The sequence below is a fragment of the Gymnoscopelus microlampas genome, assembly GCF_963454915.1.
Source record: "Gymnoscopelus microlampas genome assembly, chromosome: 2".
In the NCBI taxonomy this organism is placed as follows: Eukaryota; Metazoa; Chordata; class Actinopteri; order Myctophiformes; family Myctophidae; genus Gymnoscopelus; species Gymnoscopelus microlampas.
This window is the reverse complement of record NC_139939.1, coordinates 59415482-59436916: the sequence shown is the minus strand read 5'-3', so window position 1 is coordinate 59436916 and position 21435 is coordinate 59415482. Positions and strand designations below refer to the sequence as shown.

At 43.3% G+C, this 21435-nt stretch overlaps 1 protein-coding gene across 3 annotated transcripts in view; it reads right to left on the bottom strand.

Annotated features, from left to right (window-relative positions):
- The window catches only part of LOC311037718 (uncharacterized protein), a 56327-nt gene that overhangs the window by 23153 nt on the left and 11739 nt on the right, over positions 1–21435 (bottom strand). For 2 of the 3 annotated variants that reach the window (XM_084046984.1, XM_084046986.1), the window contains exons 4-17: positions 15758–15799; positions 14863–14951; positions 14240–14342; positions 13419–13555; positions 10778–10950; positions 9967–10070; positions 9147–9410; positions 6730–6920; positions 6160–6220; positions 5822–5879; positions 5074–5128; positions 2692–3069; positions 753–854; positions 300–526 (exon numbers count right to left, since the gene is read on the bottom strand). In XM_084046984.1, the coding sequence (XP_083903110.1) occupies positions 300–526; positions 753–854; positions 2692–3069; positions 5074–5128; positions 5822–5879; positions 6160–6220; positions 6730–6920; positions 9147–9410; positions 9967–10070; positions 10778–10950; positions 13419–13555; positions 14240–14342; positions 14863–14951; positions 15758–15799 (1984 nt within the window). The remainder of the gene's footprint in view (positions 1–299; positions 527–752; positions 855–2691; positions 3070–5073; positions 5129–5821; positions 5880–6159; positions 6221–6729; positions 6921–9146; positions 9411–9966; positions 10071–10777; positions 10951–13418; positions 13556–14239; positions 14343–14862; positions 14952–15757; positions 15800–21435) is intronic. The other variant, XM_084046985.1, reaches the window with a different exon arrangement.

Below are 21435 nucleotides of genomic sequence, written 5' to 3'. Positions count from 1 at the left end.
AAACTGGAGTTATAGCTGTTTAAAATCCCGTGCTCATCCCGTGCTCATACGGGCGCTGGGGGTCCCTGGACCCCTCTTTGATAACTTCATCAATTCATGCTCGTGCCTATTGGTGGTTTAAGTCCACATACCAAATTTGGACTTGGTGGCATGCTGCACACTGAAGTTATAGCTGTTTGCTTCTTTGCCGTGCTCATCCGGACGGACGGACGGACGGACGGACGGACATACGGACAAAGTCAAGCTTAGAGCGGTTGGCACCCGCTAAAAACAAAGTCTCAAAGTGATATAATTCTCACCTCCTCGGTAGACGGGTGGGGAGCGCGATGGCGAGCGGCGGTACCCGTAGGAGCGGGAGCGGGAGCGCGTGCGGGAGCGCCCGTACCGCCGGAAGGGGGAGCGGCCGTACGAGCGGCCGCGCGAGCGCGACCTGGAGCGAGAGCGGCTGGGCGAGTAGGAGTAAGACCTGGAGCGGGACCTGGAGTACGGAGAGCGGCTGAACGGAGAGCGACTGTAGGACCTGGACCTGGAGGAATCACACACACACACACACACACACACACAATGGAATGGATTAGGTTCTGTGTAGAGTGTGTGTGTGTGTGTGTGTGTAGTGTGTGTGTGTGTGTGTGTGTGTGTGTGTGTGTGTGTGTGTGTGTGTGTGTGTGTGTGTGTGTGTGTGTGTGTGTGTGTGTGTGTGTGTGTGTGTGTGTGTGTGTGTGTGCGCGCTCGCGCGTGTGTGTTGCAGTTACCTGGAGTAGGATCTTCTTCTCCTCTTAGGAGCGTTCCTGTACTTCATCAGCTCTTTGTGGAAGTCTTTAGTGAACTCATCCAGTTTGGTGAGTTTGGTAACCCTGGTAACACACACAAACAATTAACTGTTGCTTAGTAACCCTCATCAATTCAGCAGGAGAATACCATTCATTCGGTATGTATCAGTTTGGCCGATATATATACACAGACGACATCGCAATCATGGCAGCCGATGTGACCCTATTGTGGGCACATCATAATAGGTGAAACATTTTCAATAATGAAAGAAACAGATAGTATTGGTCAAAGTAACGGTAATCTGTGGTCTAGGATAGTGCTGCACGATATATCGCTATTGTAATGTTATTTCGGTACGAACGTGCGTGATCTCAGTAACGCAAAAGGCAACGTATGGGCGATATTAATTCCACCCACTCGTCCACTGCTTAAGCCCGAAATATCCCTTTGTTTCAGCCAGTGCCTAGGAAAAAAATCTCACCCAGTGTGAAGAGAGTGGTGCCTTTGAAAGTGTAACTGGTTGCATCCGCAACAATCAGCAACAATATGTTGTCACGTGACACGTGAAGCTTGACCAATCAGCCGTGCTCAAACATACGGACGGACATACGGACACACGGACAAAGTCAAATGTAGGAGTGGTTGGCACCACTCAAAAAAACACCCCTCCGTTTGTCGCCTCTCTTTCATGCGCCTGTTGGTGTGTGAGTGTGAGTGTTTGTGTGACGAGCAGCATACATGTGTGTCAGACTGCTCATACCTGCTGCTTCATAGAGCTAGACCTGCACTCGCCTTTCATTGAAAATGAATTACTATTAGGGGTGTGCCGATATATCGTCCCGCGATATATCGCGATACGTTTTCGCGACGATATGTATCGTTTTGGAAAAAAAAAATATCGTTTTTGAAAAAAAAAAAAATTTTTTTTTTTTTTTTTTTTTTTTTTTACAATCATAATAATCAGGCATGCAAACGTCCCCGAAGTGAAAAGAGTGACAACATGTTTTTTTTTCGGGTCAGGTGTCATACTATTTGGATTCAAAACGGCTATTGTAGCTGAAAAGCTACAAGTTTGCATGTCTGAATAATGCAAAAACAGAATTATTTGTTTGCATTTTCTTTTTTTCTCCTCCATATATTTTCATAATAAAAAAAGTGCGTATCGTATCGTATCGAAGTTGTGAGCCAAATATCGTATCGTATCGTTTGGTGAAATTAGTGTATCGGCACACCCCTAATTACTATGAGTCGTCTGAAATGTCCTTAATGTAGCCAAGCAGCCTAAACCCTTCTGTATGAAAAGCTTGACTGCTTATGTCCATTCGTCAGATTGACGTCCGTTTAACTGAACTCAAGTGAATTGTTTTAGATGGGAGTCCGCAGCCAAATACATATGATTTTGGGGGTCCTTGACATGACATTTTTTTTAGAACCACTGATATTATAGCAACATACGTTTTTCATAAAACTTAGGATTTAGAATACATTTTTAGAATGGGTCTTAATGGGTTAATATACCTCATATATAAACTAGAAAATGTGCTCCTCGGAGCACCGGTCTCCGCCATTACTGTTCCTGATTAATCCCGTCTTACCTCACTTCAAAAGATATAAATGATCTTTTGAAGTGACACACCTATTTATAGGTCTCTATTTCATCATGCGTCTCGCAAGCCAATCAAAGCACACCCTTTCAACATATTGTCACGTGTCACGTGAAGCTTGACCAATGTGAGCTTGGTGGACACACGGAAGGACGAGAACGAAAACATAGTCTCCTGGCGGGAGACAAATATATATATATAAAATAAAGCTCATATATGAAGCCACTCACTCGTCTGGGTGCATGTGTCTCTGCCTGTAGTATATATATATATATAGTATAGTATAGGGTATAGGGTATATAATGGGTTAACTCACTCGTCTGGGTGCATGTGTCTCTGCCTGTAGTACTCGTCCTTGGACAGCAGGGGGGGCTGAGAGAGAGGCGGGGGCAGCGGGAGCAGGGGGGGCTGGGGCCCGTGGGGCCCGGGGGGGCCATGGTTCATCCCCCAGGGGGGGTTGACCCCGGGGGGGCCGGGGGGGTAGAGGGGTCCCTGGTGGGGGGCGTAGTTCACCACGGGAGGCGGAGCCACCATGCCCGGCGGCCCCGCCGTGGAGTAGGGGGGCATGTAGGACTGAGGGGGCGGGGCGTACATGGAGGGGGCGGGGTATACGGGGGGAGGGGCGTGGCCGAGGGGAGGGGGGCCGGCGTTGGGCATGCGGGGGGGCGGGTGGTCCGTCCTGGGTCTGAAGGGTCTGGAGAGAGAGAGACAGAGAGAGAGAGAGAGAGGTAAGGTAAACTTTATTGTCCCGAAGGAAATTTGTCTTGGGCTTTCACCCCAGCTGCAGCCACACATAAAACAACGACAAAGACAAAATACAATACATAACAGGGGGTGGAACACACAACATTACAAAAGTGCACAGATAGTGGTCAATCTGCTATACACGGTCAATGCTGTTTCAGAGCCTCGTTTAGCATTTTAGTTGACACCGGTACAAACGATTTTTTAAATCTGACATAGTTCCATTTAGGTTCACTGTACCTTCTCCCAGAGGGCATCATTACATACTGTCCATGTAGAACATGGGAGGCATCACTGACTATTTTCTGAGCTTGTCTTAGCGTGGCCTGCTCGTAAATAGACTGCAGAGAGGGGAGTTGTCTTACTGTTTTCCCTGCAGTCTGCACCAATCGGAGCAATTTGGACCTCAGTTGCACTGAGAGATTGCCAAACCAAACTGTGACGCCAAATCTGACCAGACTTTCCAAGACCGCTCGGTAGAACACTAACATAAACTTTTGGTCAACACCATGAACCCTGAGACGGCGGAGGAAATGCAGTCTTTGCTGAACTTTACTACAGAGACTGTCCACATGTGTATTCCACGTTAGCGAGTTGTCGATGCTAATGCCCAAGTATTTATATGAGGAGACCTGTGAGATGGTCGAGTCATGGATGACCACAGGCCTGTGGTCACCTATACTCCTAGGGTCGAACACCATCTCCTGTGTCTTCCTCACATTGAGAACAAGGTGGTTTGATTGATTGATTGATGTACTTTATTTAGTAAGACATGAGAACAACAGTACATGGAAGTACAAATTCACAATACAAGGTCTACTAAACTGGAAGACTCATAAAAGCACTGGGCTTGTTTCAAATGAGTTCCCCATGCACACAAATCATGATGACATATAAGAGACAGACAGATATACACACTACTATAGAATGTCATACAATCAGTTTACAGGTTACTGGTATGAAGAGTGAGAAATATGTACACAAGAAGAAGGAGAGAGGGGGGGGGGGGGGGTAGGGGGTAGGGGGGTAGGTTAGGTTAGTTGTCATCGCACCATGCTACAAACCTCTCAACCTCTGAAAAATAGTTGTCTAAATCTCTATCCTTACCCAGTAGGGATAAGATGGCAGTGTCGTCCGAGAATTTAATATGTAATTATTGGGGTTACCGCTTCTGCACTCATTTGTGTATAAGGTGAAAAGGACAGGTGAGCTAACGCAGCCCTGCGGTGCTCCAGTACTCAAGGTTCTGGGCTCTGACATGGTACCGTTCACACTGACCCTTTGTGTACGTTCAGTTAAAAAATAATAATACCACCTGATAATAAGGGGGTGGACATTAAGGTCCCTCAACCTCTTAATTAAGAGATGTGGCTGTATTGTATTAAAGGCTGAACTGAAATCTACCAGAAGAAGGCGTGCAGAATGTAAGTCAACAGAAGTGTGTGATATATCCATATTTGATTGAATAATCTACTACTTTAACTTTTTACTACTATGACCTCCAAAATATGTCAGGGGTTGGTCAACACACGATCACTCCATTTGCCCCGAAACTTGCCCCAGACTGTTGATCAGAGCTCTGGCTATAATATAGGCTTCTTACCCCACCTTCAATGTACTTACATATTATACGGTTAATGTAAAACTACATTTCCTACTAACATCTTAACATTTTACCCACAGCAGCTTTCCTTCTTTCTGGCCGCAGTATATTTTTATTCGATTAGTCGATTAACCATGATCAGTCATAACCATAAGGACTTTACAATGCAGAATATGGACTGTGATGTGAACCTCTAGTCTAATCAACAATAATACATTGTGGCATACAGACTGGTGTTTACCTCTCCCAATAATAATAATCTACTCAGTAATAATAATCATAATATAATCAATAATAACAATAATATAATCAATAACAACAATGTAATCAATAATGCATGCTGGTGTTTACCTCTCCCAGTGTCTGGGTCCTCGGGGTCCGTGGTGTTGGGGGCGTGGCTGATGACCTGGACAAGCGAGGAGACAAGACAGAAGGATGGTGACCATCTAACATCTAATACTATACAACCTATAATCATGATCTATAATCCATTTAAAACCATGTACATCTAACACTATACAACCTATAATCATGATCCATAATCCATTTAAAACCATGTACCGGTATATTTAGTCATTTAAAACCTATAATCAATTTGACAATGTAGGCATTTATCAGACGCTCTTAATCTAGAGTGACTTACAGTAATCAAGGACGACACAAGATAATACATCAAATGCATAGAAATGGTAATCTAGGATCATAGGTAAACCAAGAACCTATCATCAGTCTAAACAGGGCTACGGGCTGAGGTGGCTGAAGATAGGGAGTGAGTCTGCAGTTCTGACTGCAAAGGGGAGTTCATTCCAGGAACCATTTCCAAACTTAGGACCACAAGTTCCGTGAGACTGACTGGTGAAGTCAAAGAACCAGACCGTGAAGTGGCAACACCCCAAGAAGACCGGTGGCTTCACTGAGGCTTTCTTCCAGACATTTACAGGCAGGATTTGCACAACACTACCACAGACACTTATACCTGGTGGTAACGGTGCCTAATTAACCATAACATTTGGTATTTTTGAAGGGAAGAAATAATCGAGGACTTTAGTTTGATCTAATCAATCAATATGATCAGTACATGAAGGATCAATCATGTTACCTGAAGGGTGGGGGGGTCTGAGGGGGGGCGGTAGGTCCATCACAGGCACATGGTAGCCCTGAAGAACCAATCAGAGAAGAGCAAGGTTTATGTGATTACATAGCCTTTCAGTAAAACTTCAGGGTCAGGTCATAAGATTATGACTTTATTATAACATGTCAGGTCATAAGATTATGACTTTATTATAACAGGTCATAAGATTATGACTATTATAACATGTCAGGTCATAAGATTATGACTTTATTATAACAGGTCATAAGATTATGACTATTATAACATGTCAGGTGATAAAATTATGACTTTATAATAACAGGTCAGGCTTAAGGAGTGAGTCTGACCTTGGGTCTACGGTCTGCTGATCCAGGGTCTGACATCACATTGGGGTCTGTATCCGTCTCCCTGTGACACACACACACACACACACACACACACACACACACACACACACACACAACCATTAAAACTATCAGTAGACTGTCACAATTAAACGCCTAACGGCAATTATTTGAGGTAATTGCAAAACAAGGAATCATCATATAGGAACCTTTAAGGAATCAGACTGGTTTAATGACAGGGAATCATTAAACCAGTGGTTCTCTAAGTGGGTTTCGGGGACCAAGTGACACGCTGTGTGCTTGTACATCTGCTATTTTTGAAAAACAGTGTTTATAATAAAAGGTTAATAAAGGTTGATGTTATGGTCTGTCAGATCTAATAAAGGTTGATGTTATGGTCTGTCAGATCTAATAAAGGTTGATGTTATGGTCTGTCAGATCTAATAAAGGTTGATGTTATGGTCTGTCAGATCTAATAAAGGTTGATGTTATGGTCTGTCAGATCTAATAAAGGTTGATGTTATGGTCTGTCAGATCTAATAAAGGTTGATGTTATGGTGTGTCAGATCTCACCCTGGTGGAGGAGGTTCATTGTGGACCAGGTGCAGAGGAGACATGTGGCGCTCGGCCTCACGAGGAGGAGGAGGTCCAGACACCTCCTGTCCTCCATGAGGAGGAGGTGCAGCAGCAACAGCAGCAGGGGGAGGAGCCACAGGAGCAGCAGGAGGAGCAGAAGAGGGAGGGGCTACTGGAGGTGACATCACCTGCAGGGATGAACATGATGATGAAGCTTTATTTAGTGTTTTTGACTGAAAACATTTGAAACTAGAAAAAGTGCTCCTCGGACCACAGGTCTCCGCCAGGTCAGGTAGGTTATTGTGGCCTCCTGGTGGCGCTATAACAGGCCAATGTGAAAAGGGTGGCATTTCTTCCTCGGCCTAGTGGGAATGTGTGTGTGAAATTTCACAGAAATCGCAAGCTGCGTGCATAGTTTGAGGCATTTTGTTCAAAACGGAGCAATCCTGCAAACTTTGGAAGCCAACCTTAGCCAATCAAGATGGAATATGGGAAATCGGACAGATCCGTGTTGATCACATGACTATAGAGATACCGTGTACCGATTTTTTTGGATAAAATCTGTAGGATAAAAGTTTGGATAAAATCTGTAGGAGTAATATTAAAAAAAGTGGTTTTGCACAAATCGGCCTCCTGGTGGCGCTATAACAGGCCCATGTGAAAAAATTGGGGCAGAGGTTCTGAATTGGCATCCAGGGAGTGTGTGTGCACAGTTTCGCAGCGACCGGGCCAACGGTGCCGGAGATTGGCTGTCCACAGACGGACGGACGGACGGACGGGGGGTAAAACATACTCTCTCGCCAGGCCGATAGGAGACAATAAAGCACTATAACAGCATTTGGCAGTGCGTACACCTCTGTTAGGAAAAGTATATAAATGTATCCACGTTAATATAAGAGTTTATAAGAGTTAAATAGCTCTATATTGATAGTAATCATTGCTATAGAGCAGTGGTTCTCAACCAGTGGTCCGGGGACCACCAGTGGTCCTTCAGGTGTTTCCAGGTGGTCCCCAGCTAAATGATGGAGAGTTGGTAACCAAATGGACCCTTATAGATCTTTAACTCTTGAGAGTGTAAAATGAAACCAAATGGACCCTTATAGATCTTTAACTCTTGAGAGTGTAAAATGAAACCAAATGGACCCTTATAGATCTTTAACTCTTGAGAGTGTAAAATGAAACCAAATGGACCCTTATAGATCTTTAACTCTTGAGAGTGTAAAATGAAACCAAATGGACCCTTATAGATCTTTAACTCTTGAGAGTGTAAAATGAAACCAAATGGAACCGTAAGGGTCCATTTGGTTTCATTTTACGTCCATTTGGTTTCATTTTATGACCCGTAAGGGTCCATTTGGTTTCATTTTACGTCCATTTGGTTTCATTTTATGACCCGTAAGGGTCCATTTGGTTTCATTTTATGACCCGTAAGGGTCCATTTGGTTTCATTTTACGCTCTCAAGAGTTAAATTATTGTTAAACATCAGCATTACTTAATTTACAAGAAATACACATTTAGAGAATGTAGAAGAATTGTTATTTTGACAAAATCTTATCCAACGATAACAAAATATTCTTGTCTGAGAGGTTAAATCTCATCAAATGGTGGATCCGTGGCTCAAATGCCGAATAAATAATGGGCCTTGATATGAAAAAAGTTGAAAACCAGTCTCCCATGTCTCTCCAGCTCTTTATTAACTCATTTTCTGCCAATAACGCATATATTCTTTTTTTTTGTTTTTTTTCAAAGACCAAGGACATATGATTTTTCGAAGATCTAGACTCCTATCCACTTCCTTGTTAACTTAAAACTTAAAATTTCTGTATCTCGGCTCCTGAGTACTTTTTTAATTTCAATGAAAAATCTCTGGCAAAAAACTGCAAAAAATCTGAAATAATTCAGGCAGGTTAAAGGGAAACTTCACAGATTTTCAACCAATCTTCATATAATTGGTCCTCACTAATACTGATGATAAAATGGTACCATTTTATCATGAGTATTATTGTGTCTCAGTCAGTGGTGGTAAAAGTACTCATATGTTTTACTTAAGCAAAAAGTACTCATTATGCAGAATGTCCCATTACAATTTCTCAAATGTATAAAAATATTTTGAGAATAGCCGATGTACAAGCTCACAATGCGTCGCATCGCGACGCATTGTGAGCTTGTAGATCGGCTATTCTCAAATGGCCAAAATGTATATAGGGTTGAAGTGGTTAATGTATGTTTTGTAATAATAATCAAAATCTACAAAGTAACTAGTAACTCAAGTTTTCAAATAATTATAATGGAGTAAAAGTACAATATTTGCCTCTGAGATGTAATGGAGTAGAAGTAAAAGCACTAGAAATTGGAAACACTCAAGTACAAATACCTCAAGTTCCAATTGTGTCTGCTAGGTATTTGTACTCACTTCCTGTTTGATGTGTTTCTCCTGAATGAGTTCTGTGTGAGCAGCAGCAGCAGGGGGGGGGAGGGGGCCAGGGACCAGCGCAGCAGGCAGAGGGGGCGGGGCGTGGGGCGATGATGACGACAACGACATGTTGGCCATTAGGGGGTCCTGCTGCCTGGATCTGACTGGCTGAGGCCGGGGAGGGGGCAGGGCCTGCTGCAGCTGCTGCTGTTTGTTACGCCCACTCTTGGTGTAGCCCGTCTCGTTCTTGAAGTTGTTGACCGCCTGGACACAGAAAAACACACACACACACACACACACACACACACACACAGAGAAACACACACACCGTTATGACCATGGCAAGTTTGGCAACCGCAATATACTCCTTTCGAATCAGTTAGACTTGCAAACTCACTCCCAATGTTCTGTCGTAACCCAAAAACACACCTCTTCAGACTAGGGCTGGTAAATGAATATTTGAATTTCTTATACCGGTATTCCTCGAATATGGGGGAAATAAAAAAGGTTTTATTTTTATTTTTAATGTTTATTTGACAGGAACAATACAAAAAACAATGTATTATTGGATCCGAGCACTTGATACATTGTTTTTTGTATTGTTCCTGTCAAATGTTTTTATATTTTTTTAAATAATATTCGAATATCTGCCAATTTTTAAGACCAATATTCGAATATAATTTCTGAGGAAAGTTACCAGCCCTACTTCAGACACCTCAACCCCTAGCTCTCACCTCTTCAGACTCCTCGTGTGTGTGTGTGTGTGCGTGCGTGTGCGTGTGCGTGTGCGTGTGTGTGTGTGTGTGTGTGTGTGTGTTACCTGTCGTAGGAACTTGTTGGCGATGAGGTTGTCAGGGGAGACGTCGGATTGTTTGCATGAGAAACATGTGTGTTCCTCTGAGTCTAACAGACTGGTCCTGATACCTGTGATACACATTAGAACACACATTAGAACACACATTAGAACACACATTAGAACACACACACACATTATTGAGAAAAACTAATTAGCCAACCAGGTGCTCAAAGGAGAAATAAGCATAGTGATGGTGCTTCTAGGATTAACGGGAATAAAGGCTTAAAAAGAAGACCAGATCCAAGCACTCAAAAACTAATGGAGGAGAGGGTGTAGAGTTCAAAAGAACTTTAATGTATAAACAAGAATGACAAAGTCATATTATGTAACAACGCTAAAAGCCTTGAAAATATAATCTGCAGCCGCAATGAGGAGGTTCAGGTCAGGAGTATGAGAGATGAGAATTAATAGAATGATAAGAATGAAATTTGCCGTGTGTGTGAAACAGTGTTCAAAGGTGTTGAATATGTTATTTAATACTGCAGTTTCAGTTTTTGGTCTCGTCACAACGGTAAATCAGAGTGTTGCACTGAATTTGGTGAGCTCTTACGCCCCTTCAGAGTATGGGGAAGGCATTGCGGACTCCCCATTGGCTGAAAGGACAGCCAATGAGAGAAAGTCAAGCTAAAACATCACAGCACAGTGACTGAATATAATGGCAACCTGTTTCAACCAAGACAGGTCATCATCAGGGCCACAATACACACATTATTATTGTGATCAGGTAATTGTCACAGGCCTATCAACGTGTGTGTGTGTGTGTGTGTGCGCTTACAGTCATCACAGTAGGAGTTCCCACAGCAGGGGATGACCACGGCGTCGGCCATCAGGTCGTTACAGATGGGACACAGCAGCTCGTCGGGGATGGGGTCAGACTCGTCCTCCGATGACGACTGGTCTCTGGGGACGAACGGAGGACGCTCCTTCTTACCCAGCGCGTACGCCTCCCTGCAACACACACAAACACACACACACACACACACACACACACACCGTTGAGTCACATATTTCAATGGGCATAATAAACTCATTCAGGGCCAATGACGAGTTACACGTCAAAACCGTGTTTTCAGTGTTTCCGAGCAGATATACAAGCTCAAGAGTGCCGCGCTATGAGCTTGTATATCTGCTATTTTTTGGAAAAATCGTGAAAAGGTGCAAATCTTTAGTTCGAATATACTTTTTTTAAACGAAAGTTTTTAACTCAAATCTTTGCTTCTGGGGATTTTACAAATGTCTTCTACTTTTTATTTTACTTATGTTGCTATATTATCAATGGTTTTCAAACTTTTGAAAACCATTTCAAGGACCCCCAAAATAATATGTATTTGTCCGCGGACCCCCTCCCATCTAAAAATATTTTGTTCCAGGGACCCCCAGAGGCAAAGGTTTGAGTTAAAAATGCATATACAAATTTTGCACAAATTTGTGCAAAATTTCCTCAGAGCATGCTCTGAGGAAGGCTCATAGCCGAAACGCGTAAGCGTTCACTTTATTGGTGTGCCAATAAAAAAGTGGAAATGTGAGTAATTTGTCCTCCATTTAATTGACATTTTTGGATGTGCTACCTTTTTGGACTGTTTATTAGTCTTTGATCTCTGGTCACTTCGGGGGACAGGCACCTGGAGGATGTGCGGTACTACTCTTTGATCCTGATGTTGAATATGAAGTTCATGACGTGTAGTGCAGGGGTCTTCAACAGGGGGTCCAGGACCCCTAGGGGGGTCCTCAGAGTCACTACAGGGGGTCCGCCAAATCTTTGTGCGATATGATTTAATTTTTTTTACCTTAACCACTTGAACCCTAGCATCCCTTTTGTGAAGAGAACTTTAGACAAAAATAGCCGATCTACAAGCTCACTCTGCGAGGCGTTGTGAGCTTGTAGATCCGCTATTTTTGGCAAAGAGGTATAGGTGTAGAGGGAAAAAAGAGCAGTGAAGTGAACGCAAACAAAAAAGGTTGAATCTAAAACACAATTTATACAATATAGAGGGGGTCCCTGCTTCATCTCTCTGTCAGCTAGGGGGTCCTTGGGCTGAAAACGTAAAAGACCCCTGGTGTAGTGGATGCTTGTGCACAGAATCATAGAACGTGTGTGTATGCGTGTGTGTGTATGCGTGTGTGTGTGTGTGTGTGTGTGTGTGTGTGTGTGTGTGTGCGTGTGTGTGTGTGTGTGTGTGTGTGTGTGTGTGTGTGTGTGTGTGTGTGTGTGTGTGTGTGTGTGTGTGTGTGTGTGTGTGTGTGTGTGTGTGTGCGAGACTGCAAGTACTAACCACTAAATACAATCTGTCTACCTGGTACCCTCACACTCACAATCCATTCTGTCTGAACCATCAAGATTCACAACATCTAGAATCTATTGCACACATAACAAATGGATGCCATGCATACAAACAGCTGTACATAGCCCGCCATGACCGCATCGTTGATATTGTGCAGAGCATGTGAGCGGAGCGGAGCGGAGCGCGAGCGGAGCGGTGAGCGGAGCGACGCGATTTTGACGTGAGCGCGGAGCTGGTTATAAAAAGGTTGGAGCGCTACTCAGAGCGAGGACCGCCTCCCGCTCCAGGCCGCCCTCGCGGGGGCCGCGCACCGAATGTTTGAGCATGCCCGGTCGCACGGACTCAGAGACACACAGACATCCGCAGTGCACAGCGCACCGAGATGTCATTAGAATTTCTACTTTCTTTTTTTTACTGTTGAGCGACCCGGTTTGAGCGGAGCGTGGAGCGAGATTTGCGCAAATCAACGTGAGCGAGGAGCGACGGGGAGCGGAGCGCGGGGGGGTTTAACATGAGCGAATAGCGAGCGGCATTTCAGCCCCCTGGAGCGCGGAGCGGCATTTTCACCCGCTCCGCTCACATGCTCTGATATTGTGTCCGACGCAGTCCGAAACATCATGCCTGCTAGTTCAGTATTGTATAAGCATAGGCGAGTATTACCAGAGTGGTTTGGGTCTACCTGTGATATCTTTGCTCTCATCCCCAATACACCTGACATTGTTTTTGTTGACACCAGCCATAAGGAGGTGCTGATGCTAGAGGTAGGCTGTGTCTTTGACCTGTACATGGACCAGGCATTCCAAGACAAGTATGTGAAATACCAACCACTACTTGAAATCATCACCGGCCTTGGCTACAACTGTAGGTATAGTGTGGTGATATTGGGAAGCCTGGGACATGTACATAAATGTACCACTAGAGGCCTGCAGATTGCTGGTTTGTCAAGGTCAAGAGCCAAACAAGTTGCAAAATATTGCTCTATTTCAGCAGTTATTGGCAGCTTAGCAGTGTGGAGAAGGAGGTGCTATGTGTATCCATGAGTGCTCAGTAATAATTGACCCTACTATATTTGTTTCCCTGTTTATGAAATGTAATTTGTGGAATCAAATAAAGTATTTAAAATGTGTTACGTACGCGTCGATAGCAGGGATGGCGTATTCTCCCGTGCTGGTCAGCATGGCTCCCTTGGTACCAGGTTCAGCTTTCACCATGAAGCTCTGAGGAATCCCTTTGCTGACCCTCACCTGCTTAGGAGCCTCCAGCGTCTTGTCCTGAACACACACACACACACACACACACAGGTTTACGTCAACTAAAATGTCATGATCGTGACAGTCCTAGTACAGCAGTGTAGATTTTGTCGAATACCTTTTTTTCACTGACGAAAACTAAATAAAAACGAAATAAGAACTAAGCTCTGATTCCTATCATACTATTCCTACTAAAACTAAATATATTGACTATTTCGTCAACAACAAAAAAAAACAGACTAAAATGTTAGTGTTGGCCTAGTGGAGAAGAGATCCAGAAGAACTAAAAGACAAGTCATTTTATGTTTGTTTGCGCTCGGGCGTTGCGCTCTGAAAATAGCAGATCTGCAAGCTCACGACGCGTTGTGAGCTTGTAGATCGGCTATTTTCAGCATGCAACCAAGTGTAAAATCAGCCATTACGACACCACCAAGACACCGCCAACATACACTTTAGTCGACTAAATCAACTGTAGATTTAGTCGACTATAATCTTATATTTAGTCGACTGAAACTAGACAAAAAGGAAAACATTTCAGATGACTAAAACTGAATGGAATTTTATTCAAAAGACTATGATTTGCTGTCACTGCAGTGTAGCTTGTTAAAAAAACAAACTGATCTACAAGCAACTTAGTCAACTTGGTTGTCCGTTTGTTTGGTGAGAAAGTGTGTCGGGGGGGTCTGTGACGTGGTGTGCATTTACCATTACCATCTGTAAGGGACACTGGCGGATGTAGTGCCCCGCCTTCCCACAGCGGAAACACATGTAGTGGGCGGGCGGGGGTCCGATGGCCTTCTTGGAGTAACTGTGGAGAGAGCAGAGACGAGAGGTTTACAGATCTAATCACACACAGCCAGGTCACTAAGGCGTAGATTTAGCAATTTGTGGCGAGTGACAGTATTAATAAGGCTTAAATGAGTTTAGTCTCGTGGTGAATCTTTGGTCTGAACTAGGGCTTTAGTCAATCATTAGCTACACCTTTATGAGACGCGTTGGCACTGTCCTCATGATTCAATTCAATTACAATTCACCAGGTAACCATTTGATTACGATTAACCTTGTAATAATTCCATTTGATGATGCATCGCGATGCATATATAATATATATATATATATATTCTTCAATGTAGGAAACGTAAAAAAGGACATATTTTACTCGCGACCCATAAAAACTGGTCCGAACCACTCTTTGGGAAACAGTGTTCTAGAGCCGCTGTGTGTGTGTGTGTGTGTGTGTGTGTGTGTGTGTGTGTGTGTGTGTGTGTGTGTGTGTGTGTGTGTGTGTGTGTGTGTGTGTGTCTACAGTGTAGGTGGTGTGTACTGACTGTATGGGGTCATAGTCATGGTTGGACTGTGAGATCATGGCTCTGATCTTGTCGTCCTCTGAAGCGTTGGCCTCGGCCAGGTTAGCAGTCTGAGAACACAGCAGAGAGGAGAGGATGATGATGCATCATGTTTTACATGAGGAGAGCAGGAGGAACCCATGCTATCCATCTATCTATCTATGTATCTATCTGTCTGCCAGGGCTTTGTATTAGAAATGCACCCATACAATTATAATGTAAATACTACAGTATACAAGAGTATAAAACAGTCGTGCAACATTAACTTAAACATTCAAAATATGTAATACATGTAATAAATGACGTGGTAACAGAATGGCATACTCGCTGATACCCATACCAACATGTTATGCAGTATATGGGCAGCTTTTCTATCGGTATGGGAACAACTCTACTTTTATATGTTATCCAGTGGCGTGCACAGACATTTTGAGGGGCAGCTGCTCAAGTAAATTATACTTTTTTTTGTTTACTTGGTCTGCTCTTTTTTCCCTCTACACCTATACCTCTTTGCCAAAAATAGCCGATCTACAAGCTCACAACGCCTCGCGCTGCGAGGCGTTGTGAGCTTGTAGATCTGCTATTTTTGGCTAAAGTTCTCTTCAGGAAAGGGATGCTAGGTTTCGAGTGGTTATGGTAAAAAGAAAAATCATATCACATAGAGATTTGGCGGACCCCCTGTAGTAACTCTGAGGACCCCCTAGGGGTCCCGGATCCCCTGTTGAAGACCCCCATGTAAACTGAAAAAAGGGGCACTTCTGGTAAAGAGGGCAAAGGGCAGGTGCTCTAGCGCCACCTAGAGTCTATCTGTGCACGTCCCTGATGTTATCTACCTACTGGACACAGAGTGTAGTGGTAACTAACACACACACAGTACCTTGGTGAGCTGGGCCAGAGACATTGAAGGAGAAGAGTCCGTCTGCAGGGAACCAGAGTAGAGACATTAAACATGTTAACGTTCAACAACCAGGACACACACACACAGTACCAGGAGCCAGCAGCACTCCTCCATCGCTACGGTGTTGTTCAGTACCTTAGCGTTACCGCGATTGCTACGGTGTTTCTCGCCACCCCAGCGTTTACTCCCGATGCTACGGTGTTTGTATTTAGCTTTACTCTGACGCTATGGTGTTCCAAATACCCAGAGTTACTCCAAAGACAAATTCCAAAACCCCAAATCTGGCTCACTCACTCGCTCACTCACACTCGCTCGGTCACTCCAGCTTGACCCGGAAATCGTTTTGTCCCAATTGGTAATTTGCTTTTTTGGATGAACCGAGTGGGCTCTCCGAGTGCGCTTGGAGCGGCTTTCAGCTTGTGTACACACAGGCGTAGGCTCAAAAGAGTTTCTTGCCTCCTTGCGGAAGACTTCCGCATCACATGTACCCAACGTTTTCTTCCTTCTCCCGTGATGAATATCAGTGGTTCTCAAACTTTTTCATGTCAAGGACCCCCAAATTGAGACTTATTAGCCCACGGACCCCCATAAGAGAAGATTTTTTACGGCTCTAGCAGCGATTCTCAACCATTTTAATTTCAAGGACCCCCAGTTTGACATGCATTAGGGCGACAGACCCCCATTTAATGGCATTTCTATCACTTGGACCACAATCTATGTCAATGTAACTCTGAGAGTGTACAAATGGAACCAAATGGACCCGTTAGGGTCCATTTGGTTCCATTTGTACACTCAGAGTTACAGACCCATAAGGGTCCATTTGGTTCCTAATCTATCATTTAGCTGGGGACCCCCTGGAACTCCCTTAAGGACCCCTGGGGGTCCCCGGACCCCACTTTGAGAACCAATGATGTATACACATGGTCCTCCTCCACCATGTGGCCACACAAACACTGCTCGAAACCGTCGTAAGTGACACGGAATTTGCCGTCGCTTTGAAATGACGCTCCTATGAGGCCGACCGGTGGACCACTCCGTCGTCGCATCTAATCCTCTCCTCCTCGCTGGGGGGGGGCTACGGCGCGAGTGGAGGACGCGAGGAGAGTGTGGGCGAGTGTGAAAGTTTGGGGTATCGGAATTCAGCTCAAGACTCCGTTGAGGGGAAAGATAACAGTGCTTCAATCCAACGATAGAATGTTCAGCCCAAAAAAACACAGCTAATAAAGCAGGTGTTACAGAACTAGACATGACTGACTAACCTGCTCCCCCTCCATCCTATACCTCCACTACCCAACTTGAGGGGGAAATGGAATCCATAGTATTTTTTAGCACTACGGTAAGTAAAACACAGAAGTTTGCACTCTAGACTAGGTGCCAGAGGCCAGCATTATTTAAAGTCCATAAATAACACAAAAGGCTCGCACGCCAACGGGCGAACATTGGAGGGTCTTTGGATGCAAATTATATTCACCTTTTTCCTAGGCCGTGTGTTTTCCACTTCCTGTTGATTTCATTGGATATCATTGGTCATCTGATCAGTTTCATTGGATCAAATCGACAGGAAGTGGAAAACACACAGCCTAGGAAACAGGTGACTAGAATAATTGAATTACAAAACATGGTGACAAAGTGAGACAGAGTGGATGTTTGGGTCCTCTCTCTCTCCGTCTCACTTTTCTTTCTATATATTTACATCTAAAGAGCCTTGTCTGTCGTTGTGCAAAGCCTTGTTTTTCAACCCATTCAATCCAGGAACGAGTCCGTGTCATTTTAAGATTTCTTTGGCTATTCAAAAATAGCAGATCTACAAGCTCATAGCGCTACGAGCTTGTAGATCTACTATTTTTTGATGAATCGTGGAAAATGTGTGCAAATCTTTGGATATATGTTTTAACCCATTGAGACCTGAAGCCGATTCTACATGTCTCCTAAATCTCAGTTTTCTGAAAAACGTATGTTTCTATATCAGTGGTGCTCAATCTTTTTCATGTCAAAGACCCCCAAAATGATATGTATTTGGCCGCGGACCCCCATCAAAATATTTTGTTCCAGGGACCCCCCAGAAGCAAAGATTTGAGTTAAAATGTTCGCTTTAAAAATATATATATTCAAAGATTTGCACACATTTTTAGTATTTTTCAAAAATAGCAGATCTACAAGCTCATAGCGCGGCACTCGGTGCCGCGCTATGAGCTTGTAGATCTGCTATTTTTGAATAGCCCAAAGTGTAAAATAATGCTTTTTAGCTAAAATCTAAAAATGACACAGTTCCAGGTCTTAATGGGTTAAAATGACACAGATGCGTTCCCTGTCTTAATGTATTAAGCACTACGGTACTAAGTTGGACATTTGCCTTCTAAAACAGCTCGTTCAGAGTCGGGTACGTGACAGAATAGACTGTGAGCATTATTACTGTATCTCTAGGTTCCTCCAGTAGGTGGCGCCACCTGTTGCCTGTTCCAGTTCACTTTCCCATAGCTTCATTTGATTGGCTCAGCTGCAAATGTTAACCCATTTATAGACCCAAGGTCGATTCTAAAAACACCTATAGGACAACTTTGTTTTTTTTACAACCAAGGTTTATATTTTAGCTTGTAATTAAAGTAAATAAAAGATGAGTGTTATTTATTTTTCATTTACTGCTTTCTATAGTTTTAGCAATTTTCGCGATATTGTTTTTACAGTGGGCGAGGGCATTCTGTCCGGTGGCTAAATATGCCTTTTTTACACAATAAAAAAGGTCCTGTGGTCTTTGATGGCCAGATGTGAGTTATAGGGGGCTAGAAGAGCTACCGTAAATAATAATAAAGAAAACACCGGGTTATTGTGTAAAAAAAGACATTTAGCCACCGGACAGAATGCCCCCGCCCACTGTAAAAAAAACATTGCGAAAATTGCTAAAACTATAGAAAGCAGTAAATTAAAAAAAAATGTATTTACTTTAATTACAAGCTAAAATATAAACCTTGGTTGTAAAAAAAACAAAGTTGTCCTTTAAATCAGTTTTCTGAAAACTGCTGTTTTTCTGTGACGCTGTCATTTGATCAAGTAGGGTGTTAATTTAACCCATTAAGACCTGGAACGCATCTGTGTCACTTTAGATTTCTTTGGCTATTCAAAAATAGCAGATCTACAAGCTCATAGTGTGCTTGTAGATCTGCTATTTTTGAAAAAACGTTAAAATTATTTTTTAAATCTTTTTTTCCGTTTTTTTTTTTTTTTTGGATTTAGATTTTTTTTAGACGCGGCCTCAGGTCTTAATGGGTTAACGGGAAAAAAATAAGTTAAAATATGGAGATAAGAGGTTTCTGCCCGACAGCGATGATGATAGGCGTTACTGGTTCAGATCTGCAACTGAGCCAATCAAATGAAGCAACGGGAAAATGAACCGGAGAACAGGAAAACAGGGATGTCACAATGTCACATTCTGGAAGAAAATCTAGAAATACAGTTAATACACACCTAGCCTATTATTCTGGCATTGTGAGACGGTTTCCAACCCACACACACAACACCACGGGCCAGTCACAGGGTTAAGATTTTACCCATGAGCAAGAATGAAATCAAAACCAAAAAAAAAGGTACTAAAGAACTATCATTCTTCACAGTCTGAAACGACGAAGTCTTTTGCAAAACCTACAAAGCGACAGCTGTGTCAGAGAAAACCAGCCGTCTTTACATGCAGAAATAAAGCTTTTAATGTGAAACACAATGTTTAGGTTCAGAGAAACTAATGGTCTCTGGACAGAAACATTGTTTTTCACATTGAGACCATTTTCTTTCCATTTGTGCAGGAGTTCTGCATGTTTTTTTTTTACATCCTGAAAGAGACCTGAAACACTGTTGCACATGATTAAGCGTCATGATTTGAATTTGTCGTTTCAGTGACAGAGTGGTACCATGGATACAGTTCAATCCATGTACTGAGTCTGTATGTTCCATTAAAAGGAGTAGTTCACCATAAAAATGACTTATTTTCTATCAATTACAGACCCCAGTGTAAGTAAGTAATGTTTTGGGTGAACTACTCCCTTAAAATCAACCGTTATATCCTTGTCCTGTAGATCAATGCACATCTAAATCGCTCCTTCTATACAAAGCTTGCATTGCTTTTGTAAAGGAATACTTATAATATGTTTTTAGGATATGATTATTGTTAACTTTGCTTTAATGAATGGTTACCACCAGTCATTCAAGTAGCAAGCCAATCAGATAACCTAATGAGGATCATGGCTCTAAATGAAAACGTGTAACAATATAAACAAACCCAATGGACTCTTTTTTTTCTAAACCCATATATAGTTCCAGTGGCTGGCTACCAAAAACAAAGACAGTTCCAGTAGGCTATCCCTTGACCTTTTGCTTAAACATCTCTCTATACCACATTGATTGAGACTAGAGGAGTAATGGCAGACGTGGGGATAGCTCTGGTCCACAGCGTTAGCGTCCACAGCGTGAGCCGTTGCGCTCACCCGCTAGTACAATACTAAAGTGTATTTTAGACGTGATATGGGGGGCTCAGAGTAGCCTGGGCATTGGCCAGACTGATAACGTGGATTCACCTTCGCGATCCTCCACGGCAGTGGTTCTCAAACTTTTTCATGTCAAGGACCCCCAAATTGACACTTATTAGCCTGCGGACCCCCATTTGAAAAAGATATGCCAGGGACCCCCATAAGAGAAGATTCTTACGGCTCTAGCAGTGATTCTCAACCATTTTAGCATTTCTATCTCTGGGACCCCAATTCATATTGTAAAATCAATGTTAATTTAACTCCGAGAGTGTACAAATGGAACCAAATGGACCCGTTAGGGTCCATTTGGTTCCATTTGTACGCTCTCAGAGTTACAAACCCATAAGGGTCCATTTGGTTCCTATCCATCATTTAGCTGGGGACCCCCTGGAACCCCCTCAAGTACCCCTGGGGGTCCCCGGACCCCACTTTGAGAACCAATGCTCCACGGTATCTGTCTGGACTTCGGCCCATAGGGAGCGAGTATGAGAAATAAGAAAATGATTTTGATGCTTTTCACTGCTGTACGGACAGCAGTTGAAACACAGTCACTGATTGGACGATCATTTTCTCATTTCTCATACTTGCTCCCTATGGGCCGAAGTCTAGACTGATACCGGGGAGGAACGTGAGAGTGAATCTACGTTATCAGTCTGGCCAGTGCCAGGCTAAGAGTGTTCCCACTAGGGAAAGTAGGCTTTCAAATCAATACAACCGTCTTTATTTTTACTTAAGACGAGAGGCTGCGCAGCCTGGGGTGTGCGCACAACGGCTCGAAAGTACCATAGCGTAAAGGAGAACTCCTTCTAACGCTATGGACCAGAGCTAACATGGGGAGTGATGCTCAGGCATGCAAACAGCCCCGAGGTGAAAAAGGTGACAACATGTTGTTTTCTTTCAGGGCAGGTGTCACACAATTACCCTATTTGGGTTCAAAAAGGTGACTGTAGCTGAAAGGTGACACTTTTGCGTGTCTGGATGCTTCTCTATACCATAGCAGACTAGAGGAGTGATGCTTCTCTATAGCGTAGCAGAGGAGACCTCCGAATAATGGGAGCAAACCTAACATGCGCAGGAAACGTAATATTTCACTAGTAATAATATTAACACAGACTTTAACACCATGACTTAAAGCTTACTATG